Source organism: Pteropus alecto, unplaced genomic scaffold (assembly GCF_000325575.1).
Source record: "Pteropus alecto unplaced genomic scaffold, ASM32557v1 scaffold161, whole genome shotgun sequence".
Lineage (NCBI taxonomy): Eukaryota > Metazoa > Chordata > Mammalia > Chiroptera > Pteropodidae > Pteropus > Pteropus alecto.
In genome coordinates this window covers 4890766-4906948 of record NW_006432943.1, presented here as the reverse complement: position 1 = coordinate 4906948, position 16183 = coordinate 4890766, and the positions used below count along the sequence as shown (strand labels likewise).

At 34.2% G+C, this 16183-nt stretch overlaps 1 protein-coding gene across 2 annotated transcripts in view; it reads left to right on the top strand.

Annotated features, from left to right (window-relative positions):
- Window positions 1-7008, top strand: part of CFAP299 (cilia and flagella associated protein 299) — a 503911-nt gene extending 496903 nt beyond the window's left edge. Inside the window, exon 6 of one of the 2 annotated variants that reach the window (XM_006907617.1) lies at window positions 6770-7008. In XM_006907617.1, coding sequence (XP_006907679.1) covers window positions 6770-6865 — 96 coding nt within the window. In that variant the 3' untranslated portion in view covers window positions 6866-7008. The remainder of the gene's footprint in view (window positions 1-6769) is intronic. The other variant, XM_006907616.1, reaches the window with a different exon arrangement.
- Window positions 7009-16183: the final 9175 nt, after the last annotated feature.

Sequence of the window (16183 nt, the reverse complement as noted above, 5' to 3'; positions counted from 1 at the left end):
GTATAAAAAAGAAAATCAATTGTATGAAATTCGATAGGACAGAGTGTCCTTTTTGCTATTTTGTTTACTGTCTATTGGAGTACATCTTGAACATAATTGCTTGATAAATGGCTGATGACAAGACAAGCAAACAAAAAAAGCATGTTGTAAGATCTTAGAGATGATGTGGTTTCTATTAGACGTAGGAAATTAGCGAAACAAACGATGCTGTTATGGGATAAACACTCTGGATTCATCCTGAGTGTCACAGAACTTGAAATGCATGGACACTGTAGATTGTGCACCGATTTAGCAGAATGTGTTTTTTTCCTTTTATATATCAGTACTCCTCACTGCACGACAGAAGCCCTTGATCCAGACTCGTCTTTCTGAAAATCACAACTGTTCAAACATAACAATGTATTACTTTGGGATGTAAAATATTATCCAGGAGTTCATTATCAACATCCGACCCTCTATGGCTTGAGTAGGAACAGTTCTGTCAATTCAGTAAAGCATTTCCCTCCTTCTCTCCTCACAGTAGCCAATCTTATGAGCCCGGGGCTCCACCCCTAGATACTCAAACTGAGTCTGACTGTGGTAAGGCCCAGGAATCTGTGTTTTAATGCCTCCCCCAAGAGATCCTAAAGAGTAGCTGGATTTGATATCCACTACTTTGACACAGTCATATTTTATTAGGTGTTGCTTCACTTTACTGTATGTCCATAAAGTAATCACACTTCGTTCCTCTGAAATAAATTTTAATTTGACCGTCTTAATTTTAAGTAGTTTAAATTACACATTTCTGCGTATGCACAAACTGACTAGAAAATACAGACCATATACCAAAGACTTCTGGCATCTCTACAGTCGCGCCGCAGACTGCACTGGATGCTTTCTGCTGATAAATTGCTGCTACTTTTCTCTCACTTATTTGGATCATTTTAGATCCACAGTATCCATTCCTACTATCACTGCCTTATCAAAAATCACTTTGTCAGGTAGATTCATCCAGAGGCGCAAATGAAACAATATACGTGACAAAGACTTGTAAAACAAACCGAAACGCGAGGCAGAAACTCTTTCTGGTCATTTTACCGCTGCATGTCCAAAGCTAGCATATGGCAGGTGCTCAGTAAACATCTGTGGAATGAATAAATTGAATATTAAATATTTGCTAAAGAAATGAATAGTAGGGCCAAAAATAATTCTGGAAACTCTTGAGGTTAACTTTAAAACGTTTTAGGATCTTAGGTACCAGAAACATATGTAGAACTAAAGCTATTTTTAGCTGAAACTTACCAGAGTAGGTGAATTAACACCAGGGGTTTTTTGCTCAACTTTGCAGTGCTAACCCTGGGTGTCCAGAGCAGTGGCAATGTGTTAGGTCCATAACTGAATGACAAAAGCAATTGTTTTATTATTTTTTAAATCTATTATACAGGTACAGAAAAGAAATGCCAAACTCTATCTTCTTTTTCTATGAGCAAAAGAATATATAAGTGAACAAGGTTTAAAATGAAAAATAACTACTGCCAATAAAAATACATGTTTTTGTTTTGGGGGAGTTGTTTGTTTGTTTTAATTTAGCAGAAGATTTCAGAAGTACCTTCTCACAGCTATTCTCTCTGTCCTGTCTCTCCCAAGCAACCTGAGCACTTGCTGCTATTAGTAGGGAAGGTGTTAATTGCCTCCTTAATGCTCCCTCACATTTCATCAACTGGCCTTAATTTCCCTTGCCACACAGGCATTAAAATCAGATGGAGCCAGTAGCAGTCTTGAAATTGCTCTTCTCAAAATGGAAGCCCATAACATCCTGCATCCTTTCCGCAGATGGTTCAAATTTAATCTCTTAAAGCTCCACCCTCCCAGTGAAGGTCTTCAATTTTACAATCTGTCTTTTTACAGGTCCCAGGTATATTTTCTATTAGCTATGAAAACAACAACAACAACAACAAAAACAAAAACAAAAAACCCTCACACTGAAAAGAATATGTTTAAGCAAGGCTATGGTTTCTTCAAAGTCTCCAACAGTGTTCCCTCAAACACCGCACAAACTTGAAGTAATACAGCAGGAGACACTTACTGAATCACCAACAGCACTTTTTTGGCTCCTGGATTTTCCTCGGAGGCCTCTTGTAAACGTAGCTTTTTAACTGTGGCACAGTCACAGTTATTAAGTAAAGCTGAGGTCTTGCCAAGTTTCTGGTTTTGCTGCCCAAATTACTGACTGTTTGGTTGATTATAGCCCTAAAACACCCACATGCTAAGAAGCTTTTAAACATTTTCTCCCCTGGGCAATCACCTGGTATACCTGAACTGAAAGTCCGCCACATATAAATTAAGTATTTACTCAACTAACTGCTGCTAAAATCAATGGCCTTGAGGAATACATTAAAAATTACATAACAGAGCTTGGCTTTTATGAATTAAAAGTCCTAAAATTTAAATGTTCTGCCCTCCTCTTGACCTGGAAAACTGATTTTAATTTTATATGTAGTAGTATGGAACGACCCCCAGAGATAAGCGCATTATCGTTAAGCATCCGATGTGTGAACTCATATGTAAAGTGCAGCACAGAAAAGAAAAAAATGAAATATATAATTTCGAATTATTATATGTATACAATTATTTAGTAGTAAAGAGTATAACCTAGCACCATCCACGCAGAATATCTGCAGTAAAAAGAAAAGTACGTATCCCAGTAATACATTCGTGACAAAGAAAAATTGCTATTTTAAGCTTCTAATTAGAAGGGCAACCTACTCAAACCTTATGCCAAAGGTAAAAGGAACCAATAGAACCTAGGGAAATGAGGATGGAGGAACCTGAGGAAGAGAGCTCAGGCCCAATTCAAGTTCACTTTTTCACACAATTTTTTTGTCATATTCAGGACAAGGAGTGTGGGCAACAGTGGGAGGTAGTTTTCTAGCTGGGTGAAATGGCTGAATGAGAACAATGAAGTACACAGATGTTGCATTATGAAGTTGTACACCTGAAACTTATACAATGTTATTAACAAACATTACCCCGATAAATTTAATTAAAATTTAAAAATTGAAAAAATTTTTAAAAAGAGCAAAATAACTGTTTCCTCCATGATTTCAAAGACCCGATAATTAATGATAAAGAAGCAGGTACTAAAAAACACATGAGTCAGGCATGGAGTCACTGCAGGTGCAAAATCATAGTTAAGGGACTATTTCTAATTCAAAGAGAGCATGATTTCTCCAGGGGCTCAACAGTCGAACAAGTGGTCAACTCTCATGACTTCTATGTAACCATTCACCACCCCAGCAGATGCTTACTTTCTGAGCCACTGAAATCCCAGAGCAGGATGAGGGACATTGAAGTATATTGGAACATGAAACACAACAGTGGGAACAGTGATCAAGGCCATTGGCAAGAGAAGAGATCTCACATTGACAATGTCTAAGTGGTTATTGCTGACTAGGTTATCTTCAGCATAAACAATGGTGGCCTCAGCAGTATATATTGCCTCAAATATGTGCAGCAAGAGTTAAAAAAAAAACACACACACACAATAAAACAAACAAATGACAACCTTGACTTAGTAGTCCAGAAAACTATTTCACAAGTACATAAGGCTTCTCCAGGAGATAGGATCATAACCTTTGAAAATGCAGCTTACTTTAAAAATCTGATAAGTTTCATGGATTTGTTCACAACAGAAAAGGCACACATGGCCATGTGCATGGAGTAGAATAATAATGTTTAGGATATTCAGAAACCTGCTTGAGTCTTTTAATGTAATTCCACTTGACAATTGAAGAGCTAAGGTCTCGCCTAGAATACCTAGGAGTGTTTAAAAGGGGCTGGAAGGACAACAGGACAAGTAGCAAGGGGTCAGAAATAGCCACCAGGACTTAAGCAGGGAAAAGCTGTTTCAAAGGGGCAATAGGTACAATGAGTTGGAGTTCAGTAGATCTCACGGGCTTTGTGATTTGGTCAGATTACTTAGGCCTTTTGAGCACTTCTGTACTTTGTTTTCTCATCTGTAAAATCTGTAAAAATAAATATTTACAAAAGATTGTGAAAATTAAGTGCGAGAATGTGTTTAATGTTCCACTGCATAGGTGCTCATTGAATGAATATTGCTTCTGAAGTTCTAAAAAGATGTCGTTTTTCACTGCAGTAGTTAAAAAACTGCATATTAACTGTATGTCCATGACTGGGAAATGGTTAAATAAACTATGGTATATCAATACAGTGAAATAGTATGCAGCAATTTTAAAAATGAGTTCAAGTTGCATTTGCTGAAGTTAAAAAACTAACTGTATAATAATGTAGATAATATCCTATGAAGTAGAATTTATAAAAGAATTTCCCATTGGCAAACATATAGGTTGGTTTTAAATAACAACTCTCTATAACCAAGTTTCTGGGTTTTTTTTTCTTTAAGGTGGATTCCTAAAATGGCAATTGCTCAATCAAAAGACATATACTTTGTAACACTTTAGAAAAGTATTGTCAAATCATTTGGCAGTTACACCATGTCAATTTACAATTACATATACCTGCAGTAAGACTACCCATTCACCATGTTCTATTTATTTTGTAAACTTTTTAAGTATTGTTCTTTTTAAAGTTCAAATTTATTTGGTGTCATTTTAATTTGCATTTTTAATCATTATTAGGAATGAACACTTTTTTCATATGTATGTTAATATACTGTATTTCTTCTTCTGTAATTATTATTGCCCTCTACACACTTCTCTATAGAGATTGAATAGGGTTTTTTTTTTATTACGTTTTAAGTATTCCGTATACAAAATGTAGAAAACCTTTGGCTATCATATTGATAGTTACACCACGCATTAAAGTTCTTTGGTGTCCTTGGTAAGTCCTGAGATTATACAAGAGTTCTGAGAAGAAACAAAAAAAAAATATATACATATATACATATATATACACACATATATTATCTCTAAAACTATACACATAAAATGCACACACACAGTCACATAGACAGCTTATAGCTTTGGATCTAAACTTTAGCCACAAGTCAAAAGTAAGCACAAAAAATTAAAACTCTATATATCAAAAAGTTGTTATCTTTTTTAGTGGACACCAGATTCTTAATTTGAGCTCACATAGAGAAGTAGATAAATAAAGAAAATAATAAGAAATCATATTCTCTGTTGTCTTCCATCCAAGATAAAATAAATCTCTGTAATCCATTCATTTACAGAGATCACAAAGTTTAGGCCATAAAACCAAATCCCAAATCATCGCTGTCACCAACGGGGAATAATTTATTGATTATAAAAGTTTCAAAAACAGAAACAAAACACAAAAATAGTAAAAAGGAAAATATGTAAAAAAAAAGAAAGAAAGAAAGAAAAAACAGGATTAGCAAAGTAAACATTCTGTTGCTCCTGAGACTTTACCTCTTGAACAGAAAAGAAATGCATGAGTGGAAGTCATCTACAAGGTGCAACACTCTAGCAACACAGGCTACTCAGGCTACTCAGCCATCAGCCACTGGGCATCGCAGTGGAACTTCCAAAATGTTTACAAGATAATTTTTCTAAAAGATGTAATAGTGACTCTCATACAGATATAAAATAAATGTGCCAAAGATTTTATTTAATTTATTAATTATAGAGGGAGCACAGTTCAAAGAAGAATTCAAAGAGCATAGCATATATGGAGAATAAGAAAAATTAAAATTAATTTACAAATAGATGCAAAGCAGGTCTAATTAATTGCATTCCACTAGGCACAATTAATTTGCATCTTTGTAGACAAGAATATTTTGTCTTATCAGTTTTCTATAACTTATAGAGCTATAAAATAGCATAAAAATATGAAAGGCGGAAAAAAAATGTGAATGGGTGAGCCACTCAGGACACCTAGTCTTTTTGTTTTACCCATTTCAAAGTCCTTACAATTTTACTGACTCGGTTTAATAAAATATGGTTCCAAGTATATTTACTCTTATCTAGCCCAAGAAATTAAGTAGTACGGGGAAAAGTCAATACCAAAGCTTCTCTCTAGCCTCAGATCTAAATTTCTTATCTCTTTCTACAAGAGAAGAAGAGAAAGCAAGTAATATTATTTTATTGTACACCAAATATGGAAAAGGCCCAATGACTAATATTTTCCAATTGTAGATATTGTCTAACTCTTTCAGTATTTCTCTCTTCTCTTTTTTAATACCACACCAGTGAATATTTGTTCTCATAGGAGCTTCCTAAGAGCCCGTAAGTATGATAGACTATACTGGATAAAGGTAAAAAGAACGAATATTTTTTTCGGAGATTACAATTTGAAGGAGATAAAGCATATCGATAGTTTTGAAAGTGATAAGAAGCTTTTCACGAAACCCACCATGGACAGGTTACTTTCACTACTCTGAATCAATTCCAAACTCAAGACATTTTTATTTAACAAACTTGAAATCAAGATAGAATTCTTTTTGATTTTTTTAACCTGTGATCACATGTTTGCAAAGCCCTTCACTGGGAATTCTGCAGAATTAGTGACCCATGGTGTTCAGCAGAGTCTAGACAAGTGTGGGCCTGGGACACTGCTTTGATCCTAGATATTTTCAGTGATATCGCAACCCAGGGCCTCAAAGCTCCTGATTGGAATTATTACTGGTGGCTCTAAAGAAAAAGAATCCAGGGGAAAACATGAAAATATCTCCATGGCCACAACCTTTTTAGGTCTGTTTGCTAAAAAAATTGAAGCAAGAGGAAAATTTATTTAATGCCAATTATTTGCATGGACTGGACTGATTAACAATATGATTTATGTATTTTAGGCTCCACCAGGTGACAACTCTACTAGAATCCCTATCCAGACAAAACTCTACATACAAGTTGTCATTTTTGACCACATTTCCAGAAGAAAGACTTAATGACCAACATGTTAGATGGTTCCCTAATTGTTTGCTAAATTTAATGAATCCTGTAACCAGAAACAAATTAGAATAATACATGAGTCTTACAGCTGGAAGGCAAATTGGAATATTAAAAGTTAATAAAGAAATGAGAAAGAAAATCGTAACCTTGACATTTTATTATTATTATTATTGCACAGATAGCCTCTTAATCTGATTTGAGGTTTTTCTTATTTTTTCCCCCTGACCACTGAGGTCGATTGCAACAGCTCATGTGAGAAAATCTTGTTGCTACTTCAAGGATACAATAATTAGTGACATATTTTATAGCTCAGATTTTCCAAAACAAAAATGTTCCAGGTCCTACTATTGCCAAATCCAATGGACCAAAAATTATGCTATTATGGCATAAAAACTTAAAAATTGATAAGGGTAGCAAATTGGAGGACAGGCGTAAAGAAATATAAATACAAGGTTTTCAATAACAATAAATGAGTAAATAAAATCTGAAATATCCCATGAGATGATATACAAATGAATGAAAGTATTAGATATGTGTATGTGCCTGGATAATGCAAACCCCAGGACAAATAAGCTGAGAAAATGAAATCTAAAGGAAACCAGAAAATTTTAGAGAAATGTGACTTCATAAGAGAAAAAAAAAACAAAAAACATATTTTCCTAATGTCTCCTGCAGATGGCTTTTGTGTAGAAAAGATATTATTCAGAGGCCACTTGTGAATCAAAATTAATATTTGGTTCTTCATCTTCTCTTTTCCAATCTCTTCTCTTCCCTTTCTAAACTACTAAGGCAGTTACATGGGACCAAGCAAGGTAGAAGTTTGCTCAGTGTGTGGGGGAGGGAGAGCCCAGAGCAGAGCATTAGAGTTCCAATGGAGTGAGAAGGGTATATTTTATGGGGGAGATGATGGTCTGCCACAAGGTGTCAGATCCCAGTCAAGGTGAGTACAGTGATATTAAGTTAGAATTAGATGTGTCGGTGTGGTCTCATCAATTTCAATATATTGATACAGAATATATGTTAATATGTGTATGCACACATATTCCCTTGCTCTGTCTTGTCCGCTGAGAGAGCCTAGGGGCAGCAACACCCAATCAATCAATCAGCACACCTAGCACCCAGAGCAGTCAATGAGCACACCTAGCACCCAGATCTCAGTTTTTCAACACCGTTTCTACCAAAAGGAAGCAGAGATCGTTGGGAAAATGACTAATTCCAGGGTTGAGGCAGGGAAAATGCAAGAGCCTGGAATATCTTTTTGTGCCAGGAAGCAAAGAAATTTTCAAAAATTGAAGGAGATTTATCAAAAAGACACAGAACCCAGCTTGAAAAAGTTCCCATTGGTCAAATCCGGGACAGTTTGGGCATCAAAATAAATAATAACAAAGGCATAAAATGAGAAACCATGAGTCCATTCTGATCTATATAAATGAATAAATGGAAAGTTTAAGGAGGAATGAGACAAATACATAATATCTCCCCCAAAACATACCTATTAATTACAGAAGGAACAATGTAAAAGCTGGAAGACCATTAATGAAGCAAACTGAATTTGTTCCGCACAAAATAAGATGTGTCAGAGGAATTTAGCATCCTTTCTGTAACAATCCTGTGCACGGTGCATAACCTGGATTTAAGCAACAGAAAACAAATCCAAATCCAGAGACATTATACAAAATAGCTGGCCTGAGATCTTCAAAATTGTCAAGGTCATGAAAGTAGAAGACCAAGAAACTTTCCCAGACATTATAATCAAATGCAGCACATGATTCTGAGTTGTATCCTTACTCTATAAAGGGAATTTGGAGACAGTTGCTAAAAATGGAATGGTTTCTGAAGATTGGATTGTAGTAATGTAAAAATGTTTATGTCCTGATGAGTATATTATGGCTATGTTAGAAAATGTCCTTAATTGTAAGAAATTACACTAAAACATTTGGGAATCAACGGGCATCATGTCAGCAAATTATTTATAAGCATTTCAGGGGAGAAAAGTCTTTGTGCTATATTCACAACTTTTCTGTAAGTCTGAGATTATTTTGAAATAAAATAATCTCATATTTTTTATAAATTCAAAACTCTAATTACTTATGCTTTAAATATATGTATAAATTTTATTGTTCAATCTATAGATTTGATGGAATTTTAACAATCACTTTTATGAGTTCTATAGTTTAATTAACTAAATTCCTTTAAGCATTTTAATTTTTTATGAACTTTATTACATTCAATTTTCTAATGATTTTAAATTTTCAATTAACAAGTAAGCTTTCATATATATTTAAATAACTTGTAAATTTAATAAATTAAACTTATAAGTATAATGACTCATGTTCTCTTAAAAGTTTCAATGTAGTTTACAAATTTATAAAATTTCAATTTAGTCATGTCTGAATTAATTCAAATATCACATTTAAAAATAGAGTAGTGAGGTTTGCCAATTAGATACTCTAACTTCCAATATACCAGGTTTTTTAATGTTTTAGCTATTTGAAATATTTTTAAGTATAGTATTTAAAATATTTAAAACATTTAATATATTTACAGATTATGCCTATATTTAATCCCAAGTTTGAGACACTAAAAAATCAATCATATCATCACAAATAATTTTTACATTAGCTTCTGAACTGAATTTACTGGTAGTAAAAGATGGAATGAAGATTTGAGTTGGGTTATGGATTGTGTTCATTCGCTAGGGCCAACGTAACAAAATATCAGACTGGATGGTTTAAAACAAAGGAAGCTATTTTCTGATAGTTCTGGAGACTGAAAGAAAGTCCAAGATCAAAGTGTCAGCAAGTTTGTTTTCTTCTGAGACCTCTCTTGGCTTGCAAATGGCAGCCTTCTTGCTGTTTTTTGTGTTTGTTTGTTTGTTTTTACATGGTCCTATTCGTAGCCAGCATCATTCCTGATGTCTTTCAAAGTGTCAAAATTTCTTTTTCTTATGAGATCACCAATCAGATTGAATTAGAGTCTACCCTAATGACCTCATTTTACCTTAATTACCTCTTTAAAGGTTCTAACTTAAAGTACAGTCACATTTTGAGGTACTGGAGAGCATGTTTCAACTATGAATTTTGAGAGGACAAAGTTCAGCCCATAATATGGGATGTGGACCTCGAAAATCCAGGACATTTTTCTCATGATTAGACTCTCTCTGCCAATGCCAAAGCCAAGTCTAGACCTCTGAAGATTCCAATATCATGCCTTTTAAATACGGGTCTCTTTGTTATCCAAGAGCTTTGATGCAATGTCATATTATCTAATTTTATAGTCTGATATGAGTTTGCAGCACCTACCCAGATTGATTGATATTGAATGAATCTATATAAGCTTTCATTCTATTTCTGAATTGTCTTATATTCCTTCTATCAGCAGAGCCGCAATTCCTATAAATATTTATATGACATCCAATTGTATTGAGCATATCTCTTACATCTTGCCTTGCTCTGTGGTCACAGTTCTAAGGTCAAACTAATGCAACCATTGGAAATTGGAAATTCCCTTCATGTCAGCTCATTAAGGTGACTTTTACCCAATACAGAAGAGAGCAATTAGAGAACTGTTATGCCTGAGTCCAGGGTACATTAAGAAAGCAATTTTAACCTGAAGCTAATGGTTGAATGCAGGGCCAAGGAAAGGGAATATGTGAAATGTCTGTGAGAATCAGCAGAAGGACAGTGGGCCAAACACACAGGACCAAAGAATGAGCTAGCTGACCAAAAGGAAATTAAACAAGAAATTGAGCAATGCAATAAAGAGTAAAGAGCATTAAGAACCAGACTCTCTGGCAAGCTAATGTTGGTAATTGGCCAAATCACTTTATCTCTCCAGACTTTGGCTCTTGGACGTTCCTTCAAAATCCAAAACATCTATGATTTTTTCTTGCTGTTTTTCTAATCTATTTATAGGCTCCTTCAACTAAATAGAATAGCCTTGCAGGTTAAGTATAATTTTCTCTAAGTGATAGTTTACTTGTACTATCCAAAATTCTGGTTGCAAGTGATGGAAATCTAATTTGAACCTTTATTATAAAACACAGAGGTGTCTCCCAGAACTAAAGAAAGGAATATGCCTGCATCCCAAGAATAATCATAATCAAAGCCTTGAACACTTCGAGAACTCCTACTTTCTGCATTGCTGTGTTCCTCTCTGCATCATTATTCTCTTCTGACAAAACAGCCTGTTTCTCCAGATACACACGCATCTCTCTCCACACCCCCTCTGTTTCCCCTGTCTCTCATTTTTTCTCTCCACCTCCCTCTCACCTTCCTTCCCTCTATCTTTCCTTTTCTTCCTTTCCCACTCTCTTTTTCCCAAGTCCAGAATCTCAGAGAAGGGACACTTGACTCAGCTTTAATCAGGAGCCCAGCCCTCACTAAAATTTAAAATCTAAAATAGTCAGGATGTGCAGTTATTCTCCCAATAATTATGGCAACTATGATAACGTTGGGAACAAATGAGAATCTTCAGAAAAGGTAATCGTGCAACAAAACAATGCATCCAGTTCAATGGGGGTAGGGAGATAGTGCAGGAGAGAGGGAAGGGAGAAGTCTGAGATGCTCAGGTGCTCAGTCACTGGAGTAGCAATTCATTCTTCCACACCCATTCTTTTTCACCATGAAACACCTACTGTCTGCATTACTTGAGGTTTTTTGTTATTATATGCAAGACACAAAAAAATCTCACACATTTAAGCAGAACGAGGAACGTACTAGAATCCATGGAAGAGTTGATATCCAAGGCTCAGTAAACAAAGAATAAGGAGAAATTCTGGAAGCACTTTGTTAAAAACTATTGTGTAATGTTGTCTCTTGGTTTAATATTAATATTTTAATTTTGTTATGAAGTATACTCACTCATATTCTTAATTTTGTTTTGAGACTTAACTAAGAACGGATTTCAGTGTTTCCTTCCAAATGCAATTTTGTTATCAGTTGAAATTATTATTATAAATAAAATCAAGTTATATGATATGCTATGTGTATAAATTTTGAGATGCATTTCAGGTAAAAATGCTTCTTGAATGATTTCTTTAATAAATTGTCCAAATTGTTTTGCTCATATATTATATGAGATTTTTGCAACTCTATTTATGAGAGTGCCTTCTCTATATGTAGTTTTTTTTCTCTTTGCCGTTAAAACTTTATTTATGGACAGTGGATATTGAACATTACATAATATTGTAAATTAATAGACTTTATTTTCTTAGATAAGTTTTAGGTTTTCAGAAAACTTAAGCAGTAAGTACTGTTTGTTTCCATACACCTCCCCACACGTACCGTTTCCCCTGTTATTAACATCTTGCATTAGTATGCTGTATTTGTTAGCTTGTGCTAGTATGCTATATTTAACTACTCTGGGCCCCTCTTCCATTGTGCAACTCTAGCATGTCATAATTCTCTGACCATTGTCAGACATAGTTAAGAATAGTGTGCAGTGCCCTCCTGCTCATGTGGGTTTAGGACTCGTTTGTGACCACTCCTTCAGTTATCTCCTGATGAGAGACAAATGCATACTATTTTGGGTCCACCATTATAGTATTAAAGCAATCATTCAAACACCAAGCCCTACTTACTCCCTGTGTCCCACATGTCATCCCTCCTCCTATACCTTCTTTAACCTTTGGCGACAACTTATCTTATTCACTGTTTCTATAGTTTTGCCTTTTCCAGAATGTTACATAGTTAAAGTTATATAGTATACAGCTTTTTCAGATTGGCGTCTTTCGCTTAGTGATATGCATTTAAGTTTCCTCTATGTCTATTCATGATTTGATAGCTTGTTTCTTTTTCTATCACTGAATAATATTCCATTGTATGGATCTACAATGGTTTTCTTATCAATTCCCCTATCAAAGGGCATCTTAACTGCTTCCAAGTTTTGACAGTTATGAGTAAAACTGTTATAAACATCTGTGTGCGAGTTTTTTGCCTGGACGTAGGTTTTCGATTCATTTGAGTAAATATCTAGGAGCGTGATTGCTGAATCATATGGTAAAACTACATTTAGCTTTGAAATAAACTGCTAAATTGTCTCCAAAAGGGGCTCTACCACCAGCAATGAATGACAGTTCCTATTGTTCTACATTCTTGTCCATATTTGGTGTTGCCAGTGTTTTAGATTTTAGCCATTCTAATAGATATCTTACTGTTGTTTTAATTTGTAATTTCCTGCCAACATATGTTGAGCATCTTTTTATATGCTTATTTTCCATCTGTATATCTTTTTTGGTGAAGGATCCAGTTAAATATTTTTTCCATTTTTTTTAATCAGACTATTTTGTTGTTCTTGAATTTTAAGAGTTCTTTGTAAATTTTGGACAAAAGTCCTTTATTAGATATAAATTTTGCAAATATTTTCCCCATTCTGTGACTTTTCTTTTCATTCTCTTAAAGTATATAGTTGTTTAATACTATCTTTAACAGTTTTTTTTAATGATTAAAGTTAAGTTGCTTTTTATCATATTCCAGAAAAGTATTTATGTAGAATTTGGATTATCTTTTTTTTTCAGTTTGACATAACTCTCAATTGTAAAACCACATGGCTCAAAGCTTTTCAGAAGAAAAACAATATTATCTTTATGAGAGAAATTTATGCTTTCTATTTCTTTAGCCAATTTTGAATGTTAAATATTTCTCTGAAAATAATTTATTTTATTAAAATTTTTATATATCCTTTCATATAATAGTACATAGTATCTTTTGCAATATATCCCCATGATACTTTTTGTGATATCAAATGTCTAATTTCCATTTTTAAAATTTGTGTTATACCTCTTCTCATAATTATATTTAAAAGAGATTGAGTTCTAAAGAACTTACCATTTTATTTTTGAATTAATTATAATTCCGCTTTTTCAATTAATTTTCTTTCTGTTTTAATTCTTCATATTGACCTTCATACCTTTTTTAGGTGACTTTTGTTGTTTTCCCAAACTTAAGATGTGATTAGTCATTAATTTTAATTCTGCTTTCTAAAAATAATTAAACCACTTAACAAAGTATTTTCTTCTGAGAACTTTGGCCACAATCAACAGATTTAGAGAACTATTGTTTTCATTTTTCTTATTTTATAAATACTCCATACTTGTAGGTTTACATTTGCCTTTAGCGAAAATTTTTGTTAGTTTTTTTTTAATTTCATAGTAACTCTAATTACTTTTATTTATGCTTGTGAACATGATTTCTAAATTTATTGCTTTATTGCCAAATAATCTTGCCTTTACAGTTCCTACATTGGGGATTTTATTGATGTTTTCTTTCTAAGTTAGCTTATAATTTGTTTTATTTTTTAATTTAATGTTCCACAGATGGTTGAAAAAACTGCGTATTGTTTGTTTTAATACATATTTAAAATTTATGAACACATTATCCAGCTATAGTTATAATGCAAAGTATGCCTCATTCTCCCACATTATACATGCCAACGCATCCCAGAACCTTTCACCAGCCTTAGCCTTAAAAGATCCAACTTCATTTTCTGATCTTCTATCCCCTGCAATTTACTTGACTAAATTCTTTAACCACTCTGGGCCCTTCTTCAATTGTGCAACTCTAGCATGTCATAATTCTCTGAACATTGTCAAACAGTTTAGAATACTGTCCAGGGACCTCCCACTCATGTGTGTTTAGGACTCGTTTGTGACCACTCCTTCATTTATCACCTGATGAGAGTCAGCACGCAACTCAGAGTACCTGAAAGCCTGCATCTGAAACTGCCGCATACTGTGACGTGCCTAGAAAAGTTAAAACAAAAACTTATTAAGCATCTGTCATGTGTCAGTCACTCTTCTAAGCCCTGGGACTGGAGCAGTAACCAACAGAGCCATAGCCCCTGATCTCAGGGGTCTTACCTTCCACTGAGGAACACAGATAATAGACAAAGAAACAGCCAAGAATAGCATTATCCAAAATTTGAAACTATGCTTCTAAGATTGAGAGACAACTGTAGTATACTATAAAGAGCATGATTCAGACTCAAGAGACCTGAATTTGTGTGGCAGTTTATTCACATTTTAACTAATTTTTTTAAAAGTAAATCACTATTTAATTTTTCAAGCTTCAGTTTTTCCACATAAAAAGTAGGGATAATAATAGCCATTGTTGTTAGAATTAATTGACATAATACCTGAAACAATCTCTTGCAATAAAATATTGTGGCAGAATTCTTCCTATTGTCCGATATTAAATATTGCAGAATTCTTCCTATTGTCCAATATAAAACATATCCTGATGTTCTATTAACTTCCATGGAACATCAGTAGGAAATAGCAGAACAACACAGGCAAAGGGCCAGGAAAAAAGGTGGCTAAATTTCAAAATTAAATACAGATGATCCAATCTCAACTGTTAGTTAGCATTTTTTAAAGCAAACCTATCTATATATCCTGAGATTACACTGAGGTAACAATCTTTGCTATTTTGAAATGTTTTTTTGAGACAAATGTAACTACGTTTTTAAAATGCCAAAGAGATTTACTAAACATAATGAAATTTGGAGAGGAAAGGCTAAATGACAAGATATATTTTTATATTTTAGTGTGAAATCTGACAACATAAAATGTGAATATATTATAAATTAGAACTTATACGTACTACCAATTTTGCTCCATTAATTGTATTCATTTGACAAGATGCAACCTGTTTTTCACTTTTATAATGAATGTTATATAAGGACGTGTTATCACACAGTCAATAGAGGTATATATAAAGTCCCCTGACACAGGGGCCTATATCATTGCTATGATATTTCTGTGTCTCAATCTTTCTCTCAAAATTAAGCTACATGTTTCCAATGGCCTGTAGAATTTTTCTGCCTAAATAATTCACTGGCGTATCGAGTTCAATAAATTCAAAATGAAATTCATAATTTTTTTCTAAACTTTGTCCTTACTCTCTAGACATTTCTATACCTGCTGATATCATCCTTCAACACCCAGGAACTTCCACTTTGTTTCAAAGACTGTCTATTAGATCTCCGATCCTATATCAACCCCTTCTTTTTCTCTTGTAGCAACCCCTTCTTTACATTCTCGGTGTCACTGCCCTAGCTCTATTCTGTACTGTCCGTTACCTAAGCCAGATCAAAAGCCACCGAATTAGTTATTCAAGACCAGTCTCCTCCCAGTTTTAATCTATCTACATGGTGGAAGACAGAATGTGGGCTTCCAAAGATATCCATGTCAGAACCTGTTACACTGCAGAAGGGGACTTTGCAGATGTAAGTAAGGTTAAGGTCCTTGAGATGGGGAGAGCATTGTGGGCTATGTAGGTGGACTCAACATAATCACGAATTCTTAAAATCAGGGA